We start from the raw sequence: 22837 nt of genomic DNA, 5'->3' as shown, positions 1-22837 counted from the left end.
ATGCAGTTCAAAGATGGTTCCATCTTAACAAGCTGATATTAAACAAAAAGAAATCTGTTAGCATGGTCTTTTCCACAAGACCAACTTCTTTGCCTCTAGCAATTACATTTGCTGACGGCACACAGCTCGAAATGGTTGACAAATTTAAATATCTCGGCCTTTGGCTCGACCCTCAACTGACATTCGAGCCTCACATCACCTCTGTTATCCAGAAAGTTAATTTCAGCCTGAAAATTCTATATCGATCAATTAACTGTTTCACCCTTCAGGTCAGGAAAAGAATCATCTCTCAACTAATTCTCCCCATCTTAGACTATGCTGACATTGTTTACCAAAATACCTCCGATACACACCTCTATCCCCTCAACGTAACATATAACAATCTCTGTAGATTTATACTGAGGTGTCCCTATATGACCCACCACTGTACCCTGTACGAGTCCCTCAACTGGCTAACACCAAAAGCTCGAAGACACTCTCACTGGCTTCTATTTATCTTCAAATGCATACACTTCAATTACCCGGAATACTTAAAACAATATCTACGTCCCTTCAGCTCACCTTACAACCTGAGGCACACTGACCATCTTTACCTTACAGTCCCCACCAACATCAGAAAAGTAGTTGGTCGGCGTGCTTTTAAATTTAAAGCTCCTGTCGACTGGAACAATCTCCCCAGTTCCCTCAGATCCATTAACTCCTTCAATATTTTTAAAGTGTCTATCTTTACCCATCTCCAAAAACCATGCTCCTGCTTCTAAATGCCTCCTATTGTTCGGATTGTTCTCTCTCTCCTTACATCATGTGGCAAATGTTCTACTCACTATTTACTATTTACTATTTACTATTTTCAAGTGCATGTTTGTACTCTGCTATGATGTATTGACAATGCTGTTAATGCATTCTCACGTCTGTCATGATGCTCGGCCTGATGTTCTTCCGATGTATGTTCATCATCTTGTACACTATACTATTTTGACTTATTGATACCATGTTGTGGGTGAATAGGTGGGATGGGAGCAGCTAGTTTTAGGAGAGCTTTGTTGTTTGTTTTGTCCTCGATTATGTATGTATGATTGTACTTGTTGTATTGTCTTGTATTTACTGTATGTTGCTGGACCCCCTCGAAAACGAGATGATGCATCTCAAGGGGATATCCTTTCTCAATAAAGGTTCATATATAGAACATTTCATGGTAGGGGTTCAATGCCTTGTCCATAAAGGGCACTTCAGCGGTGGTAATTTTAACGTGCCGGTCCGGGGATACGAACTATAGCGACCTTCACGATATCAAGACCGCTCCGCAAACCGTTCGGCCACCGCTGCCAGCGTTGCCATGTCTGCTTATTATAACGTTTTGTCATGGTGGCGAGCAGTGATGCCATTTCTGCTTATTATAACTTTTTGGGTTTTGTTTTCCTAGACCTGGTTGGCTGGCGGTTGCTTATTTCTCTCACATAACCTGGAAACACTGGGCTGGTGTGTCTGTGGTTTTAGAGACAGCAGATGAAGAGTATCTGGGCAGAGTAGTATAGTCAAACTACTTTCACTTTCTCAGTGTGGTGTTTAGAGTTTTCTTCAAATTCATAAAAAAAACACAGCTCCTAAAACATATTTAAGGGTTCGCTCGGAGGTGGTCACACCGGTCACAGTGAGTGGGTGTCTGAAGACGGGCGTGTCGTGGAGGTGGGTGATAATTGTCACGCAATACTGATGGCGGGGAGTGGAAGTGGGTGGGAGGAGTAGGACAAAGGCGCTACATCCGGCAGGCCACCAGGAAAGGTCCGGGCGTGCTGCCATTCTGCCAGTGCCATCATGATAATTCCACTGTACCTGTATATCAGTGAGTGACAAATAAACCCTCTTCTATCTTGAATCCTTTTGCCTTTTGCATCATTCTTGTGAGAGGAACAAAGGGTTGTGTAGTTGTCTGTTGGTTTGCATCATTCATGTTGTTCTGTAAAAGTGGTGGTATTATTAGGGCTTGTTTGTTTGTGTGTGTCTAGACGGAGCGGGCGGTAGAGTTTCTGCATGCTATCTGCAGAAAAGGTTCAGTTGTTTTTAACTTTTCTAATGAGGTCTCATGCCTGCCAGCTCAAACAGCGCGAGAATAGAGATTACTGTAACATGAATTGTTTATGACTGCAGCATGGATGTCAACAATGCAACTGTACATTAAGTACATTATTGTTACATTAATTGACATAGATAGGCACGAAACAAACATCATCCAGAGGCGTAAAAAGGCTAATAATAGGCACAGTGGATATTTCATAAGTTTAACTCGTCTATTTAAATACCAGGACACAACATGGGATAAGAAATGAACACAATTCAAATGGACAGAAGTCCAACATGGTGAACACATCACCGGTTGTACGGATACTGACCTCGTCTGAATTATCCACGCAGTCGTAGTCCCCGTCGCATCGGAACCGGGACGAAATGCAGTCCCCGTTTGTGCACGGAAACTCCTTGTGGTTACAGGTAACTGGTTCTGTATGAGGAGCACGCACACACACACACACACACGCACACACACACACACACACACACACACACACACACACACACACACACACACACACACACACACACACACACAGTACAGTACAGGTGTCAAAACAAACACAAACCCCCTTGACACGGTCAGCGTCCAACAGCGCCGGTGTTCAAAACCGCACTAATTCACTTGGCAGCAAAAAAAACGTTGTTCCGCTAATTACTGCTGATTTCTCTGTATCGGTATTCCTGTAGCTGCCAGCGTTATTATGCTCATGATGTAAATACCTTCCACACAGCCATATTCTCACAACAACAGAGAAGGGGGGGACGGGGGGACTAAGGGGGACACAACGGGACGGCCCGAGTCCCCGAAGCCAGGGGAAAACCTGGCAACCGCCATTGCACCCATTTAGAGCGAGCCGCGCGTCCCTCAGGACAGTATTAGGACGTCTTTAAACAGCTGCATCAGATCCTAGTGCCTGCCTGTGGGCCCTCTCTCTCTCCTCTTGTTATCATGGACGGTTAGCCAGCTCGGGGTGTGTGTTATGAGCTGTGTGCCGCCAGCCAGCCAGCCAGGCTCTCCCAGCAGGCACTAGCTGCTGCAGCACAATCTGATTTGCAGCCTCTCTCTCCGCTGCTGCATGCTTGTCTGCCGGGGCCCACCTGCTTAATTCATTCTGACCTGAGATCAGATTCTAACGCAGAGAAGAACGGTGGTTCTTTCGCGCATTTTGACCTGAGATCAGATTCTAAAAATGTCTTCTAAATCCTGACAGTTTTCAAAAATAGCAGACCTATACAAGCTCGTAGCGCGCCACTCTGTGGCGCGCTACGAGCTTGTAGATCTGCTATTTTTCAATAGCTAAAGCATAACATAATTGCTACCACCAAAAGGGGTTCGTGCCCAAAATGGGTTAATTCTTCCACGTCCAACACTTGACTGGCCTTTATTTGCATTTTAAGTGACATTAATAGGTATGGGGGAATACGCCGGCTAATAAATCACACAAATGATGCACACTCAGCACAGTGTACGCGTACTATATACATACACACCATGCCGTGGTGTCGCACGGGCGCGCGCACACACACACACACACACACACACACACACACACACACACTCACACACTCACACACACCTGCTCCAACGCCCCGCGTGCGCACGTAGTGTCTGATTTATGCTAGGTTGCGCCCGGTCGGTGTCAGGCAGACCCAAAATAGCAGATGGACGCAGCATTGTGAGCCTGTTCTGTCGTGGTATAGTGGAGAGAAATTGTCTGTATTTTTACGCTCTCAGATTATTTTCCCCCAGATTTTAGTTTTTTTGGTCAAAACAACCCATATTTTGACCTGAGATCGGATTCTATAAAAATGTCTTCTACATCCTGACAGTTTTCTGAAAAAGCTATGTTTCTATGTCAGTCGTTCTTCGATTTAAAAAAAATAGCTGACCTACAAGCTCGTAGCGCGCCACTCGGTGGCGCGCTATGAGCTTGTAGATCGGCTATTTTTCAATAGCTAAAGGATAGCATAATGCTAACACCAAAAGGGGGCCCATAACTAAAGAACCAATGATAGCGGTTTACTAAATGTATTTTCTCCGTATGACAGCTGATCGTCCGTCACTCCACGTGGATGTTGTTTACATCTGGGGTGCAACTATATACTTTTATTGTTATAGTTACTGTTACCGCGTGGAACTTCCAGACCCCCAGGAACGCGCCCAGGGGGGGCCGACCGACCGACCGACCCGGTTCCGGCAACCCTTCCCCGCGTTCCGAAACGGTTGAGAAATGACAGAGTAAAGGTGGTTGCACACCGGCCGCGTTTTTCGGAAAACCGATGGAGAAACGCCGCTTAAAAATCTGAATTTGCGCCCGGTGTGTGGAGACCTTTATCGTGAGGGGACCGGTCCCCAGGGGGCCCCTCTACTGTCCTGTAATGTCACACCTGAAATCACGTAATGATTGACGTCAAATCAGCTTCCCATCATGCACTAGTGCACAGTGTGAAACTCAGCGGCACCACTTTGTCACCTGTTGGTACCCTAAACGGACATAAATAGAGACAGACAGACAGATAGGGCATTCACTTCTAGTCATTTTTACTAGTTGCCTAGTTTACCTGAGTCTACCTGGTAAGATGCCTAGTCTACCTGATCTTGAGGACTACAAAATCTAGAAAAAATACTTTAGTCAACTAGTACCAGCAAGATCGACTAGTGAATTTAGTAGTAGACTAGTAAACTAGTCGACTATGTAGTTGCTTAATGCACTCCAAGCCCTGGCGGCAACACTCAAAAACACTGAAAAACCCTGGCTGTGGTGGAATAATTACAAAGTACAAACACGACGCACAAAGCACAAACAGGAACGTTGTGTATGTAATGTATGAATTGAAAAGACAATCTGTTGCTCGGGGGGGTTAAAACTGTGTCATTTCCTGGGTAAATAAATTGTTTTGCTCTTAGGTTGTGGTGATGAATGTTTTATCGCGTCAGAAAGGTGAGCCTGGGAAATTACAGATGATATCGCCTCAGCTCCTGGTGCCTGCAGAGCGGCCTCATTACTAGCCCATTTTGGTCGGGAACCCCTTTTGGTATAGCATTATGCTATGCTTTAGCTATTGAAAAATCGAAGAACGACTGACATAGAAACATAGCTTTTTCAGAAAACTGTCAGGATGTAGAAGACATTTTTAGAATCTGATCTCAGGTCAAAATGGGCTAACACATCAATAGATTGGGCTGCGAACGGGGAAGACTTGAGCAGGGGGGGGGGGGTTCAACGGTGGGGAGGTTTAGCCGCGTCGCACACACACACAACGATAGGCTGGTAGAAACCTTGTATGTCCAAAGCCGGGAATATAAAAGTTGTGTTGACTGCTATTTTTGAAAAAAATCATGTAAATGTAGCGCAAATCTTTGAATATATATTCTTTCAGAGCAAACGTTTTTTTAACTCAAATCTTTGCTTCTGGAGGGGGGGGGGGGGGGGTCCCTGGAAAAAAAGACATATTTTCAGATGGGGATCCGCGGCCAAATACAGATAATTCCTGGGGGTCCTTGACATGAAAAAGGTTGAGCACCAGTACTGACATAAATATAGAAACATAATAGGTTTTTCAGAAAACTGTCTCTGATTTAGAAGTGTAGAACCGGCCTCAGGTAAACTGCGCTGGTGGAAAACGAGACGGTTTAACCCATTCTGAACGGGAACCCATTTTGGTGTTAGCATCATGTCATGCTTTAGCTATTGAAAAATAGCAGATCTACAAGATCATAGCGCGCCACCGAGTGGCGCGCTACGAGCTTGTAGGTCTGCTATTTTTGAAAAATCGAAGAACGACTGACATTTTTTTAGATACTGATCTCAGGTCAGAATGGGTTAATCAGACACAGTGTGTGTCCAGTGGAAACCTGGTATGAATCTGATCTCAGGTCAGAACGGGTTAATACTCACTGCAGTTCTGCTCATCCGAGTTGTCTCCACAGTCGTTCTGGCTGTCACACCTCCAGTGATCTGGGATGCAGTTGTTATTCTCACAGCGGAATTCGTGCGGTCCACAGGTCTTTTCATCTTTAAGGAGAAGAAAAAACAAACAAACATGCAGATGGAAATTCCATCAAAGAGCATGAATTATTAATGGGGTTGCTCTCTCTCTCTCTCTCTCTCCTCTCCTCCTCATGATATTTTTCTACATGTAATCATGGTTATATTTTCCTCAGGGTTTCCCTGAACAGGTCTGACACGGAGTTCAAAACACGGCGTGATCTCCGGAGGCACGCCGTGCATATTCGTAAGATGAAATACCTGAATGCATTGCATGAGGCGAGAGAGAGACTTCAAGTATAAGGTTTATTGTTTATTCTATCTAACATCAAATCCCTAAAGGTGTTTATTTTTATTTATTTATTTTTTATTTTTGCTTTGTACATTACCTTATTTCCCCTTAGTCCTTACAGGTAGGGCAAGTGATATCCCTTTGTTGATAAATTGCTTTTTTTATTTTTTTATTTTTATCCCACGATTTTGTAACCCATTTTTCACCCCTGTGTCAATCATCTAATGTGATCCTGGGCTCTACACACCCTCCACCAACCTAATCCCCCACATATATGGGGGACAAGGGGAGAGCAACGGACTTGAACTCATGCTTCCTTCATGCCTGAGTGTCCAAGTTGCTCCTTTACACCTGACAGGGGGGAGTTTCCCTGGTTGGACGTAGCGCGTGGAAGGAACACGTTATTCCAAACAGTTCCTTTCCCCTCCATCAGGCGCCCCGGCTGGCCAGGGGGAGGTAGTTTAGTGACCAGGATTACGGCATGTTTTTTGTGAGGGTAACTACCTACGGGGAGAACATGTAAACTCCACACAGAAAGGCCCTTTCGCCAACCCCGCCTTCGGGTATGGGCACTGATGACGCAGAGGAGGAAACACGCCGCCAGCACCCACAGCGCCCCGAGCGAGAATCGAACCCAGGACCTTCTAGCTGTGAGGCGACAGCACTACCACCTGTGCCACCGTGCCCCCAAGACTGTTGCTTTGACCACTTTTTCCATCGAATAGCAGATCTACAAGCTCACAATGTGTCGCAAAGTGACAAAGTATTTTTTATCCCAGAATATGGAGGCTGGGGTTCCATAGGTTAAAGGAGAGCAGTGCCCTATTCTGTGCCTCGACACAAAGACGAGACACCGAGTGAGTTACGGCTACTGTTTGCTCTGCCAACTTACAGTATCTGTGTTCCAGAGTGGCGGTGCCTCCTTACATTTTATGGACTAATAACTCACTGGACTGTCTCGCCTCTCTCCTGTAGCTAGCGTTACTCATCTCTATATAGCCATTAAAGCCGGAATTATTCAAAAGGTGCTGAAAGAAAGAAAGAAAGAAAGGCCTAGTGCTTAAGGTGCATACCAGGAATCTTTGCAGGGCATTTTCTCTGCTTTGGGCTTTCTGGTTCAACAAGTTTCAGAGCTACAGCTAAAGTAACTCCACTATATCATCTCAGAGGAAAACATTGTATCCACACTTTTCCTGGGCTGTGTGTGCTCTAGTTCCTGTCGATTTGATCCAATAAAAGCCAATGAAACTGGTCAGATGACCAATGATATCCAATGAAATCAACAAAAACTGGAGCACACACAGCCCAGGAAAAGTGTGGATACCGTTTCCTCCTTTACAAAAATTTGACAGCTTTACTTTACAGTATAGTTACTAGTTATTCTGCAGATTATTATTACAAACCAGACGTTATAGTTAACCACCAGTAACTATTCCTATTTCATACTAATTGAATAAAAAGGCAATCTAGAAGCAAATGTGTGTGTTGTGAGCTTCTAAGATTGGCTATTATCGAAAAGTATATTTTGATGCGAATACACGTTTTCTTTGCTTTTTACTCAAGTCACATATTGAATATGCTTCTTTACGTGTAACAGAGTACTTTTAACTGGTGGTATTGCTACTTTTACTTTAGGTCTAAAAACCCGAACTTCTTCCACCGATGTTTATAAATAGACCATGAAGAAGCTCCACAGCTCTCCAGGAAATCAATTTACAACATGGCTGAGACGACTAAAGGTGGCAAGATGGGAAAAATAAACGCATTACAGCAAGGTAACGTACATCACACACCATGAAGCTAACAGCATGGGGCCACACACACACACACACACACACACACACACACACACAGGAAAGCTGGGGCTAACGTGCATGCTGATAAGACACCATTAGTTCTAGTCCCACCCACCTACCAGCGGTGTAACGTAACTATAAAGTACATTTAGCTACTCAAAGTGCTGTACTGCTTAAACTTTAAGCCTTAAAGGGACACTTCACCCTTTTTGCAAAAAAATATATGTTAATGACGTTTAGGAGCTTTAGAACACTTTCCTGGGGTCTTTATGTGTGTAATATGTGGTTTTAGATATTTTAGATTGTAGCAGTGAGCCTGTTGTCTCTGATGTCATGGACACTGGGCTCACTTCCTTCCTGGACTACATGTTGTCTCAGTAAGACAGCTCTCCTTCTATCCACAAGGAGGAGCAGTGCACCAAAGAATTATGGGAATTGTAGTCCAGGAAGGTAGTGAGACCAGTGTCATGATTGAACATGAACAAAGTCATAAACTTTGGCTATTTTCAAACGCTTTTTTATAAATTGTAGACATAATATGGTATAACTTGTGAAACGGGACATTATGCAACTGTCTGAGTATTTTTTACTTTTGGCACTTTAAGAATATTTTGATAAAAAGTGCTTTTTCCACCATTGCCACTTACAACTGTGTGGCGCACGCACACGCACACACACACACACACACACACACACACACACAAACACACACACACAACATCAATTTGGTCTCCAACTAAGCTAGTGGTTTAACAGTTTCCCACAAATGAAAACATCTGCTCGTGAATCCCTACGATGTTCTGGCCCACTGACCGCCATTAGAGTCACAGCGTCTCATTAATGGGAAGACAGTCCAGATGTTTGGGGAATTAAGTGGAGAGTGAAAAACATCAGGAAGGAACCAAAAAAAAGGAAACCTTGTTAATATGAATTATAGCAGTGCTTATACTCCAAAAGTATTGGCATCAAAATGTACTTAAAGTATCAAAAGTAAAAGCAGTTATTAGTGGGGAATGTCCCATTTTAAGTTTTTAAGTGTATGAAAGTATCTTGAAAATAGCACAAATTAATGCTTGTAGATTTTCAAATAGTCGAAATGTATAGAGCTGAAGCGGTTAGTTTTGTAATAATCAAAATCTAAATCTACACCAACTAAAACTTTCAAATAAATAGTGGAGTAAAAGTACAATATTTTGCCACTGAGATGTAGTGGAGTAGAAGTAAAAGTATTGGATCATTGGAAATACTCAAGTAAAGTCCAAATACCTCAAAATTGTACTTGAGTACATTGCTTAAGTAAAGGTACATATAGTTACATTACACCACTGTATATAGTACACTTGGGGAGCGATTTTGAATGCAGCCCAAGTGATAAATATAAAGTATTTTGTATATCTAATACTAAAGTTGTAAATGTCGCCATGGTGAAAAAAATTAAAACATTAATACGCTAATTACCACTGGGACAACATCGATGCAAAAAACCCAACAACAACAACAGAAAGACATCTTGTTAAAAAAGATGAATGCATTGTATATTCATCAACTTTTCTTTGTTGACCAATCTTCTTTGAGGATGACACATGCTGCTCGCTCTGTATCTAGCCCATTTTGGGCGGGAACCCCTTTTGGTGTTTTAACTAAGCATTATGTTGTACTTTAGCTGTTGGAAAAAATAGCAGACCTACAAGCTCATAGCGCGACACCGAGCGCCGCGCAATGAGCTTGTAGGTCTACTATTTTTGAAAAATCGTGAAAATGTTGCACAGATGTTTGAATATATATTCTATCAGAGCGAACGTTTTAAACTCAAATCTTTGTTTCTGGGGGGGGGGGGGGGGGGGGTCCCTGGAACAACACAGCTGGGGCTCGGAGGGCAATTCCATCGATTTTTGGGGGTCCTTGACATGAAAACGACTGACATGGGTTTTTCAGAAAACTGTCAAGATTTAGAAGGAAATTCATAGAATCGCCCTCAGCTCTAAAAGGGCTAGTTACTAAGGCAGCGAAACATAACGGGCCATCACGGCCAAACAGAACACCGTTCAGAACGGGTCGCGGGCCGGGAGGACATTCATGTTCCTGCACTAACGAGAACTGACAGATGAAACGGACGTGTCACATTTCTACGGTGTAATATATATACCAAAACCTTCCATGTCCATATTTCAACTGTCCACAAATTGCTGCCCTGAACCATCATAAAAGAGCGAAAGGAGCTCAACCGGGCAAAAGTATAGCGAAAATTAGCCGATCTAAAAAGCTCACGACGACCTTGACCTCGTAGAGCTGCTATGTCGAATATAAGAAGACCAAATTAAGTACAGTGTGGGTAATGCGTTTTAATAGATGATATTAGTGATGTACGGTATGTATTTTGAGGTGTAATCAGTCTGGTCTCATCAAATTATGCTAAGATATTTATGTGATGATGCTGTTTGGTAAAAATACATCTCAAACAGAAGCACTACTAAAGCCTTAATGGTTAAGGTCGAGTGTCCTTCATGTTCATCACACTTAATCAGAGAGAGAGAGAGAGAGAGAGAGAGAGATAGAGGAGAGAGGAGAGAGGAGAGAGAGAGAGAGAGAGAGAGAGAGAGAGAGAGAGAGAGAGAGAGAGAGAGAGAGCGAGAGAGAGAGCGAGAGAGAGAGAGAGAGAGAGAGAGAGAGAGAGAGAGAGAGAGAGAGAGAGAGAGAGAGAGAGAGAGAGCGAGAGCGAGAGCGCAGAGAGAGAGAGAGAGAGAGAGAGAGAGAGAGAGAGAGAGACCAGAATGAGCCCAAGTGTAAAATTAATTCATTTCCTCATCAGACGCATGAGGCCCTGCCATGCAGTGAAATGGCAAAACAGTGGAGTGGAGTGGAGTGGACTCAGTGGAGTGGAGTACACCATGAAGTGACTCTCTTCTCTTCTCTTTTTCACACAACACAAACTCACCGCAGTTAGCCTCGTCGGAGCCGTCGGCACAGTCCGGGTCCTCGTCACAGACCCACAGCTTAGAGATGCAGTGCATGGACGCCTTGCACTGGAACTGCTCCGGGGAACACGTGCTCTCCGCTGAGGGGTAAAGACACAATATATGAACGTCTGTGTGTGTGTGTGTGTGTGTGTGTGTGTCTGTGTGTGTGTGTGTGTGTGTGTGTGTGTGTGTGTGTGTGTGTGTGTGCCAGGGGAACACGTGCTCTCCGCTGAGGGGGGTGAAGAACAGACACAACATCTGAAGCAGTGTTGTTTTCCTCGACTAAAACTATGTTCGTCGACTACCTTTTTCCACTGACGAAAACTAAATGAACACAAAGCTATGATGACTAAAACGAAGACTAAATATACCGACAATTTCGTCAACAAATAAAAAACGAGACAAAAATGTTAGGAAGGGACTAGTGGACAAGAGATCCAGTATAAGTTATTTTACAATTAGTTGCATGCTGAAAATAGCAGCTCTACAAGCTCACAACGCATTGCGCTGCGCCACGTTGTGAGCTTGTAGATCGGCTATTTTCAGCTGGTGTAAAAAACGGTCATTACGACGGCATCGAGGCCCGCCAAAATACAATTTAGTCGACTAAATCAACTGTATAGATTATTTACTTATGACATTTAGTCGACTAAAACTATAGACCGACACTAAAACATTCCAGGTGACTAAAATGTGACTGAAACTAAATGAAAACTATTGAAGAGACCATAGGACTAAAACCAAAATCAAAATGTGCTGCCAAAAACAAAACTGATCTGAACGTCTGTCTGTGTGTGTGTGCGTGTGCGTGTGCGTGTGCGTGTGTGTGTGTGTGTGTGTGTGTGTGTGTGTGTGTGTGTGTGTGCGTGTGTGCGTGTGTGTGTGTGTGTGTGTGTGCCTAAACTAAAATCCTAGATTACTGGGGAGGCACACTAGTCTCTTGGCGTTTGATGTCATGTGATTACGTTGCTTGTGTAAGTCGCTCTGGATAAAAGACGCTTACATTGTGCCAGCTCTGGCAGTGTGCGATAAAACAACAGCGGTGGAAAGTAACTCAGTACTTTTACTTTAAGTACTGTACTTAAGTACAATTTTGAGGTATTTGTATTTCCAATTTCCAAGTACTTTTACTTCCACTCCACTACATCTCAGAGGCGGAATTTGTACTTTTACTTCACTACAATTATTTGAAAATTTTAGTTACTACTAGTTACTTTGGAGATTTTAATTTTGATTAGAAAACATACATTAGCCACTTCAACCCTATACATTTGAAAATAGTCGATCTACAAGCTCACAATGTGTCGCAACGCGACGCATTGTGAGCTTGTAGATCGTCTATTTTCAATAGATTTTGTACACATGTTGAACTTGTGAAATGGGACATTCTGCAAAATGAGTATACTTTTACTTTTAGTACTTTAAAGTACATTTTGATGCCGATACTTTTGTACTTTTACTCAAGTACATTTTCAATTCCTTACTTTTACTGCAATTTACTTCTAAATTGCAGTATTGATACTTTTACTTAAGTATTTTTTCCACCACTGGCAGTTCCAAATGTGATGGAACCAAATCCAGGTCCTCAATGTTGGAATCCGGTGATTCCGGATCCCTAAACCTATAAGCTAAGACCTGAACGTCTTAAAAACGTCTTAAACAGCTTCTTTACATTAATTCTCTGCATACTGAACTCAACTGTATAACGTTGCCGCATGCCGAACCAAGAGGCAGCAATGCACCAATTATTGTTCTTTAATATATATACTCTAAGGGCCCGACCACCACTGGCCCCAGAAGTTTGATTCCCGGATATTAAACGCATTAAGCCAATAGCGGGGTTTAGCATAATTAAGCAGAGAGCTGATCGTTGGATTAAACAACTCAGGGCCGGCAAAGTCTTATAAGCATTCACTCAAAGCCTTGACAGATAACACGTCCATTTCAATGGTTCATAAAAAACACAACAATAATAAAGTGCATTAAAAAACACACAAATAATTATGCTGCAAGTTTGAGTCGGGGTGAAGTAATTAGCCTTCACCTTAATTAAAGCTTAGACAAATCTCCCTCTCTCTCTCTCTCGCAATCAAAATGCAAGACAAATATGGCAGTTTGGTGGCACATAAGGTGTGATGTTCAGATGGAGCTAGGATTACATATCACCACCAGCTCTCCTCTCAGCCTCTCCACGACTCAGTGATATTTAATCCCCCTCGCAGAGAGCATTCCATTAGCAGGTTGCCATAGGAATTGCCGTTTCGGAATACCTCATTACAGACGCAGCACGCTATGCTAGGCACTAGGCAACCGTACAGTACTAGTAGCCTCCATGCGCCGTAGTATCCGACTCTCAAAGTCAAATGCAGACCTTGAAGGATTTAACCCATTCTGAACGGGAACCACATTTTGGTGTTAGCATCATGTTATGCTTTAGCTATTGAAAAATAGCAGATCTACAAGCTCATAGCGCGCCACCGAGTGGCGCGCTACGAGCTTGTAGGTCTGCTATTTTTGAAAAATCGAAGAACGACTGACATTTTTAGAATCTGATCTCAGGTCAGAATGGGTTAATCAGACCAGTGTGTGTCCAGTGGAAACCTCGTATGAATCTGATCTCAGGTCAGAATGGGTTAATGTTGTTAAAGATTCCATCTTTTATCCACTACATCTATATTGTTGCTGTCAGGCACAGAAACCTCTTTATCTCCCGTTTGTTTTGTCAGGTGAAACCTGACCTATAACAACAGCTCATGAAATGTATAAGCGACTTTTGCGCGACCTATAGTCGATAAGATCGTGATTGGCTGCTTCTATAGCCAATGGGACGGCAAAGCAAAGGCCTCTGGGGGGCAATGGGGAGAGAGGAGAGGCAAATATCCCTGGCAGCCACGCAGGGCTGCAGACAGACAGTGCAGATCACTGCAGGCAGCTGCAGACAGACAGGCTGCAGACAGACAGTGCAGAGCACTGCAGGCAGCTGCAGACAGACAGGCTGCAGACAGACAGTGCAGAGCACTGCAGACAGCTGCAGACAGACAGACAGGCTGCAGACAGACAGTGCAGAGCAACATCACAGTAACACTCACAGGTTGACGGAGAACTACAGGGCGCATAGTACAGCTATTTGACACGTTTGCAACGTTCGAACGTCACTCGATATAAAGCGACAAAAAGAAAATCAATCAGGTGCTCGATGAAGAAAAAAGAAAAAAGAATAGTGTAAAGTAGGGCTGGTACTTCGATCATCAGTGGGACTGGAGAATACTAAAGAAAGGGTGGCGATCCCGAGCACTCAAAAAGGTTAAAAACGTAAATGTTTTAACCTTTTCAGTGACTTTTCTTTAGTCACTCGATATAACTTTCAAACCAACCATGGCTGAAACAAACAGCGCTGCAGCGCAGCCAATGCAACGCCACGACAGAACACATGTGACACACTGTCATTGAACCACACACAGCATGTCAGAAAGGAACGCAGACAACTGCCGTGAGGTTGTGACACACAAACATACACGCTACTAAAATAATAATCATTGCGAACGCAGTGATTGCGAACGCAGTGAGCACTAACTATGAGACCCTGCAGATCATGTCTGTCTGTCTGTGTGTCTGTGTGTCTGTCTGTCCCGCTGTTACACCACCCGCCCACCACCAGAGGGCGCAGATGTATCACACACAAAATAAACATGCACGCAAAATAAAAATGAAAAAAGGTCTGTGTGTGTGTGTGTGTGTCAGACTGCCACAACAGCTGCGTTCGCTTCCCGCGTTAACGCGTCTTACTGGTACTAATATGGGGCGGGGAGAACACAACGGAGACAGCGCTTATTCCACCTGTCAAATATCACTATGTGATCATTTCTTGTTTTGTAAATGTATGCAGTCACACAAAAGCATCAAAAGTAACAGATCTGCTACATTTTGATTTGTAAAGTGGTAAAAGAGCTAGGAGACAAACAAGGGACTACATTATTTTCGCTCCTATATGCCACCAAAATGTGGAACGCCCTACAAACAGTCATTAAGACATGTGAATCCATCGACTCCTTCAAAACCGCTCTCAAAGGGCACTTTGACGGACGTCTGCAATTCGAAACTGCATGGCTCCCGTAAAATCAGAAGAAAAAAAAAGACGCTTACGGCAGTCGGTTTCGTCCTCCCCGTCGCCACAGTCGTCCTGCCCGTTGCAGCGCAGGTTGAGCGGGATGCACTTCTGCTTCCTGGTGCACTTGAACTGTCCCGACAGGCAGGTGTAGGTCTCTGTGGAACGAAAGAAACGCACCTCCGCTGTCATTGTTCCAGGACCAACAAAACAAACGCACCTCCGCTGTCATTGTTCCAGGACCAACAAAACAACTCAGTTTAACCACTTTAACTCTATACCTACATTGGCTAAATTACTCATTTTGAATAATCTTTGAAAACACTAATCTTTATGGGGGACACTGTGGCACAACATATTTTCAATTGGGAGTCCGATGGGATGTTTTATTGAGTCCACTATCAAATTGTAGGATTGTTTTTTGGCGAGTGCGCACTGGAAGTAACCAGTCACCATTTGCTTACTTGCTATCATGACGACGCCAGGCCAAAAGGAAATAATTCCCAATACACTTTCCTCAGAGACATTTCAAAAAGTATTTATTTAAAGACCTTTAAAGCGTCGTACGAAGCCAACTCGAGTCGTGACAGATCAATCAATAAACACAATATTTTGGACCAAACAAATAATTACAAATAAGAAAAACCTGCCGTTTTCATCTTCTTTTGTTGTCATGATTTCTCACAACTCGAGTTGGCTTTGTACGAGGCTTAAAAGGTCTTTAAATAAATACTTTTTGAAATGTCTATGAGGAAAATGAATCATTTCCTGGGCCCTGGTAGGGGGTGGGACAGCAACGCTCTATAAAGCGGCTATCTATAACCGTTTTTTACTTTTTAGTGAATACATTTGTGTTTTGAACAATAATATTGTATGGTCGATGTTATGTTGATACAATATGGTTGTAGTTGGTCTGCCTGCATTTCTTTTTAAACGTTTAGATCCTGAGATTGGGTAGAAAGGACCACTAACAAGAATCTGAAAAACACAGCATATTATACAGTATCCCATTGCCCAGGCACCCAAACAAGGCTTTCTGTACTAGCTCAGCAGTAGACCCCGGCTATAGGACAGGAAGGTTTCAGATTACAGATTGAGAACATTAATTAAGTGAACATTTTAATTTACAAAATGTATATAGAGCAGGGGTGTCAAACTGGTGACGAAACTTCCAAGTAGTGTAAGTCAACCCATGTGAGCTGCAACTGGCCGCGGCCCTCATCAAGTCACCTTTCGCGCAATGTGGCCCTTGCCACAAAATTAGTTTGACACTCCTGATATAGAGGGATGACTTCCGCACCCCCGGCAGGTAATTTGGAGCAGGTGCGATGATGACGAGGCATAATATACAATGTGGAAGAAAGGAGAGACACCCGCACACCGCCACTTTGCTGGGTTCAGAGCATTTATTGAAGCAACATTTCGGTCTTGCGACCTTCCTCAGGCTGAGAAAGGTTCCTTCAATAAATGCTCTGAACCCAGCAAGTGGCAGTGTGCGGGTGGGTGTCTCTCCTTTCCACAATTTACAAAATGTAAATGCCAAGTGTCAATGTTTATAATTGGTCTTGGCTGTTGGTTCAGGCGTTGCTATACATTCTGGACCGGGTTTCTCAGGACATTAGAAGACAACCGTTTTAAGAGCACAGGGGAAGAAAATAAATAACCCTTATAGCGAGAGCAGAGCCTTTATACTGCAATGGTGATGCTGGTGGGAGCAAACCAAGCACGAACGACATCCAGTGGCACTGACAGCCAGAGGAAGTAATGCAACGAACCGGGTGAGCTTTAAACAAACAGCTGTTGTTTTACACGTCAAATGCAGTAGAAGCAAAGCTACAGGCTACTGATTCATGGTTTGATGTTTGTCAGGGTGATTTTAGGTAGTGTTTTTCAATTGTTTTGTATTTTGTAATTTTGTTATTTTTTTACCAAAATCAAATCAATTACTTCACCCCCATAGTGCTGCACATAAACCTCTCGAGTCGAGTGTCTGCGTCTGCCTGAACTAGCTGGAAGGCTACTAGGCATGTAACGATACACTCAAACTCAGGGTACGATTTTTCACGATATTTTCAACACAATTATTTTCCAGACAAATTACCGACAAATCTTTTTTTTAATGATTTATCTTCCCCCAAGCTTTTTTCACAATTTGTATTTAACTACATTGCAAAAGTAGCATTACTTTTCATGTAACATTACTTAATTTCTGTGCAACAACTGTAAACTGCTTTCTTGTTTAAACCTAGCTCGAGTTAACATGTGGCATCTTAGGATAGATGTAGACCTATTTGACAGTGCAGAAACATAACTGCCTTCCTTGATGTAGTAATGAGCATCAATAAACAACCTCCAAAAGCATGTGAATATGATGGAATATGATTACTAGACCCCCCTAAAATATAGGATATATCGTTACATGCCTACAGGCTACGCATCATTTCATTGTGGTGGCCGAAACCTATACGTACCACAGTTAGCCTCATCAGAGTTGTCTCCACAGTCATTCTCTCCGTCACAGATGAAGGGTGGCAGAGCACAGAGTCCGGTGCCACACTGGAAACGGCCAGGCTGGCATTTGAATTCCGCTGTTTGTAGACGGAGAAGGAGAAAGAAAAGTCCCTTTCATCTCTGGGAATGCTTATTTACACCAGTAATGCATACCAAAAAAATTATAATAACTCCAGTGCCTGCATGTGAGAGCTTTAATCAAGCAATTTGGTCAACCTTGGTTGTTTTAAAACGTGCTCTATAAATAAAGTTTGATTTGATTTTGATTTGAAGCAATCATGTAACATTGATTTACTGTAGGCCAATCTCCATAAATTTACTTTATACTTATTTTGTTTTTCCTGTGTATAAATGCTCAACTTCATCATAACAAGAATAAATAATAATATTGGCAAAAAAAGGAACGGTATTGGACAATGGACATACATATTGACGATTTAGAAAATATAGAATTGTATCAAAAAGAAACACAAACTTAATCTACATGGGAGTGGTATTTTGAAAGATTAAAGCTGTGTACAGTATGTTTTACAGAGAACAACCTCACTTAACCCCCTCCTCCACACAACTCATGCTCCATTTTTTAAAGTCGCCTTGCAGGCAGCAGCTTTTTGCTTTGGACTTCAATCCTGTGGCTTCGGGGTTTGTGTGTTTTAACCCATTTTGTGCGGGAACCCGTTTTGGTGTAAGCATCATGTCATGCTTTAGCTATTGAAAAATAGCAGATCTACAAGCTCATAGCGCGCCACCGAGTGGCGCGCTACGAGCTTGTAGGTCTGCTATTTTTGAAAAATCGACTGACATAGAAGACATTTTTAGAATCTCATCTCAGGTCAGAATGGAAAACTGTCAGGATGTAGAAGACATTTTTAGAATCTGATCTCAGGTCAGAATGGAAAACTGTCAGGATGTAGAAGACATTTTTTAGAATCTGATCTCAGGTCAGAATGGAAAACTGTCAGGATGTAGAAGACATTTTTAGAATCTGATCTCAGGTCAGAATGGAAAACTGTCAGGATGTAGAAGACCTTTTTAGAATCTGATCTCAGGTCAGAATGGGTTAAGGACAAACTCACGGCAGTCGGCAGGTTCGTCCGATCCATCCCCGCAGTCATCCACCGTGTCACACTTCCACCAGAATGGAATGCACTCATCCGTCCCGCAGCGAAACTGCATGCCAGCCCCACCACCACCACAGAACAAAGACATTTTTTTAAATTAACAGGCTAGAATTCAAAGTCTGGATTTAACAAGGTGTTTTATGTTTTTATTTTGGCCTTATTTTTTTATATATCCACTTCAAAGCAAAGTACAAAATAAATATGCTAACAACACTTCCATGGGTTCTTTATGCCACAGGATCACAGCAACCGAGAGCGCGAGATAAACAAAGAGAAAAGCTAATCTGCTTTAGGGGACAGTCTGAACAGTTAAAAACAACAACAAAACTGTCGAAACGACCTGGTAGGGGGGGATTGGAACGGAGCTGACCTGACTGGAGGTGCAGTTGGAGAGGCATGTCTTATTGTCGGCTGCCAGGTAGAAGTTCGTGGGGCAGGCGCACTTGTGTCCCCCGCCGGGGGACAGCAGACACAGGTGACTGCAGCCGCCGTTTGCGACCTGACACTGGTGCTTGGGCACTGCAACACGAAAGGACGGAGAAGACCAAAGTGTTATTATTTCACAGACCATTTCCTCCCTAATACTGTAAAAAGGCCTGTATAATAAGCACACGACTCGACGAGGGATGATGGGAGTGGAGAAGTGTTCATTCCGTCCTCTAAAACAAAGACGAAAAATCTACCGTCGCCTACCTTTCTTTTCACTGATAAAAACAAAAATCACACCCGTGTGAACCGAGTGGTGCAACTCCCCTCCCCCCACACACACCTCTCTCTCTCTCTCATTAGCAGGCAACAGTGCAGCACTATCCCTCCCTCTGTTTCTGGCACAACAGCGCCCCTACTGGTACTCATAGTCATATACTGGTGCTCATTAACCAACACATAGGTGGGTGAACACGGACATTGCTGTTCCTTGGAGTGGTTGCACCGCTCAAAAAATAAAAACAAACAAATTGCTATGTTGACTCAAACTGACAATTTCGTGACAATTTCGTCAACAAATTCAAAAGTAGGCTAAAATGTTAGGGAGGGACTATAGTGGAGAAGAGATCCAGTGGAACTACAAGAGACAAGTTATTTTACGCTTGGTTGCCCTCGGGTGTTGCGCTCTGAAAAGAGCAGATGCACAAGCTTGTAGATACTGTAGCATACTGTATGCTACAGGAGTTTTCAGCATGCAACCAGGTGTAGCATCACACCCAATCAGCATCACTCCCAATCTTCCACCGTAGTCTGAAAACCCACCTTTTCAGACTCCATCATGGCCCATAGCACTTACCCTACCCCCTTAGATAGCATGTCTGTAGACTTAGATAGCATTTGATACAGACTTATAGCATGTTATGTAGACAGCACTATAATTGCATTGTATGTAGTCATAGCACGCCATAGTACATATGTATAGCATAGTATAGTATATATGTATAGTTTAATTATATAGATATTCCACTGTTACGTTCTTAGCTTATAAATGCTTTTTATGTGATGTATTCCCATGCTTTTTAGTTCTTGCTTAATGTAAGTCGCTCTGGATTAAGAGCGTCTGCTAAATGCCTAAATTGTAAAATAGTAAGTGTAAAATCAGCCATTATTATTCAAAAGACTGACTAAACTAAATCAAAAGTTGCTGTCAAATTGAATACTGGAGTGAGTGCGTTTAGTGGCAGTGGGTCAGAGAGGCCAACTCCACCAACATTTTCAAACAAAAACTAAAACACATCTCTTCAGATTAGCCTTCTCCTACTGTAGCACTTTATTGAGGCTTCCCATCATGTATTTTATTTATTTTTCTTCAAATACCTTCTCATGCCTATTTTTATCTCGATGTCTGACTTCATGCAGATTCACTGTCTTGTCTTGTTTGATATAACCTGCACTAAACCTGCATCGAGTGATCTTGGTACATACAATTTGATCTATTGAAGATTCTGACCTTCAAATGTACATCATTTTTGTTTTGATTGTATTGCTGTATTGTTCTTTCTGCTTTGGCAATGTAAACGTATGTTTTCTCATGCCAATAAAGCCCTTTGAATTGAATTGAATTGAAATGATATAACCTATATGACCTAACTGTAAAGCACTTGATGTATGGGGTGCAGGTCCTTTTTCCGACAGCATATTGATCCGAAACCTCAATCCTAACCTAACCCTAACCGCAAGCACGGGAGCAGCGCATGTCGGACCATCGCTTTTTCGCATCGCAGCGAATGTCCCCCCGCTGCGGATCGGATCGTTGCCCCGTCGGCTAGAATGCTGTCGGAAAAAAGGCCGCCTCCCGATGTATGTCCTGCCTGTGAAGCACTTTGAACTGCAACCCTGTATGAAAGGTGTTATTTAAATAAAGCTTATTATTATTATTATTATTGGGTGGACGTCCGTACCTTCGGGCTGGCGGAGGGAGTGGTACACCTTGATGGACTTGATGGCCTGCCAGGAGTTGAGCAGCTCGATGCCCTGGGCGCCCGTCGTCTTGTGGGCCCGGCGCAGAGACTTGGACTTCCCGTCCGTCCAGTAGACAAAGTCCTCGAACAGGGTCAGCGCCATCACCCCCTGGATGTGGTCGTAGGACACTGAGGGGGAGAGAGAGAACAGGGTCAGCGCCATCACCCCCTGGATGTGGTCGTAGGACACTGGGAGAGAGAGAGAGAACAGGGTCAGCGCCATCACCCCCTGGATGTGGTCGTAGGACACTGAGGGGGAGAGAGAGAACAGGGTCAGCGCCATCACCCCCTGGATGTGGTCGTAGGACACTGAGGGAGAGAGAGAGAGAACAGGGTCAGCGTCATCACCCCCTGGATGTGGTCGTAGGACACTGGGGGAGAGAGAGAGAGAACAGGGTCAGCGCCATCACCCCCTGGATGTGGTCGTAGGACACTGAGGGAGAGAGAGAGAGAACAGGGTCAGCGCCATCACCCCCTGGATGTGGTCGTAGGACACTGAGGGGGAGAGAGAGAGAGAACAGGGTCAGCGTCATCACCCCCTGGATGTGGTCGTAGGACACTGGGGGAGAGAGAGAGAGAACAGGGTCAGCGCCATCACCCCCTGGATGTGGTCGTAGGACACTGGGGGAGAGAGAGAGAGAACAGGGTCAGCGCCATCACCCCCTGGATGTGGTCGTAGGACACTGGGAGAGAGAGAGAGAGAACAGGGTCAGCGCCATCACCCCCTGGATGTGGTCGTAGGACACTGAGGGGGAGAGAGAGAGAGAACAGGGTCAGCGCCATCACCCCCTGGATGTGGTCGTAGGACACTGGGGGGGAGAGAGAGAGAACAGGGTCAGCGCCATCACCCCCTGGATGTGGTCGTAGGACACTGAGGGGGAGAGAGAGAGAGAGAACAGGGTCAGCGCCATCACCCCCTGGATGTGGTCGTAGGACACTGAGGGAGAGAGAGAGAGAACAGGGTCAGCGCCATCACCCCCTGGATGTGGTCGTAGGACACTGGGGGGGAGAGAGGCCCAGTGGCCCGCAGAGTCAGACAAGAGTCAGACAGAGATCTACAAGTTCGTAGCGCGGCACTGCTATTTTTGAAAAATCGACTGACATAGAAACATAGCTTTTTCAGAAAACTGTCATTTTCAAACAGACATTTTTAGAATCTGATCTCAGGTCAAAATGGGTAAGAAAAAAGTAAAAAACTGTAAGTACATTTTCCACCAATGACTGCCTGCTGGTGAGGATTCAATTGTATTATTTGGTTCAATTGAATCAAATAAATAGTGCTGCTCACTTCACTTCACATCGTGCGACACTGGCAGTTACCGTACACATCACCCAGTGCCTTTTCTGCAACACCGTGTGTGACCTCCAATCTTTCAAAATCCAAAAACAACTGCATCCATACATCAAACCACAAAAGTATATCCTGTCATAATCATCTACTGTTCTGAAGGTCCTGCAACACTGCTAGGATTCTAGAGAATAGGCTTTATTTATTTTCCCACACTAGTCTGTTGGGCTGTTGTCATTCAAATGATTAATAGCAACACTA

At 43.7% G+C, this 22837-nt stretch overlaps 1 protein-coding gene across 1 annotated transcript in view; it reads right to left on the bottom strand.

Moving 5' to 3' along the window:
* lrp1bb (low density lipoprotein receptor-related protein 1Bb) overlaps window positions 1-22837 on the bottom strand; it is a 634358-nt gene that overhangs the window by 80049 nt on the left and 531472 nt on the right. The window contains exons 63-70 of the mRNA XM_080786185.1: window positions 21229-21417; window positions 19212-19360; window positions 18797-18890; window positions 17681-17797; window positions 15248-15367; window positions 11083-11202; window positions 5970-6086; window positions 2391-2497 (exon numbers count right to left, since the gene is read on the bottom strand). Of these exons, the coding sequence (XP_080642311.1) occupies window positions 2391-2497; window positions 5970-6086; window positions 11083-11202; window positions 15248-15367; window positions 17681-17797; window positions 18797-18890; window positions 19212-19360; window positions 21229-21417 (1013 nt within the window). The remainder of the gene's footprint in view (window positions 1-2390; window positions 2498-5969; window positions 6087-11082; window positions 11203-15247; window positions 15368-17680; window positions 17798-18796; window positions 18891-19211; window positions 19361-21228; window positions 21418-22837) is intronic.

Source organism: Protomyctophum bolini (assembly GCF_963924005.1).
Source record: "Protomyctophum bolini genome assembly, chromosome: 16".
Lineage (NCBI taxonomy): Eukaryota > Metazoa > Chordata > Actinopteri > Myctophiformes > Myctophidae > Protomyctophum > Protomyctophum bolini.
The sequence above is the reverse complement of the archived record's forward strand: the minus strand, read 5'-3'. Positions and strand labels throughout refer to the sequence as shown.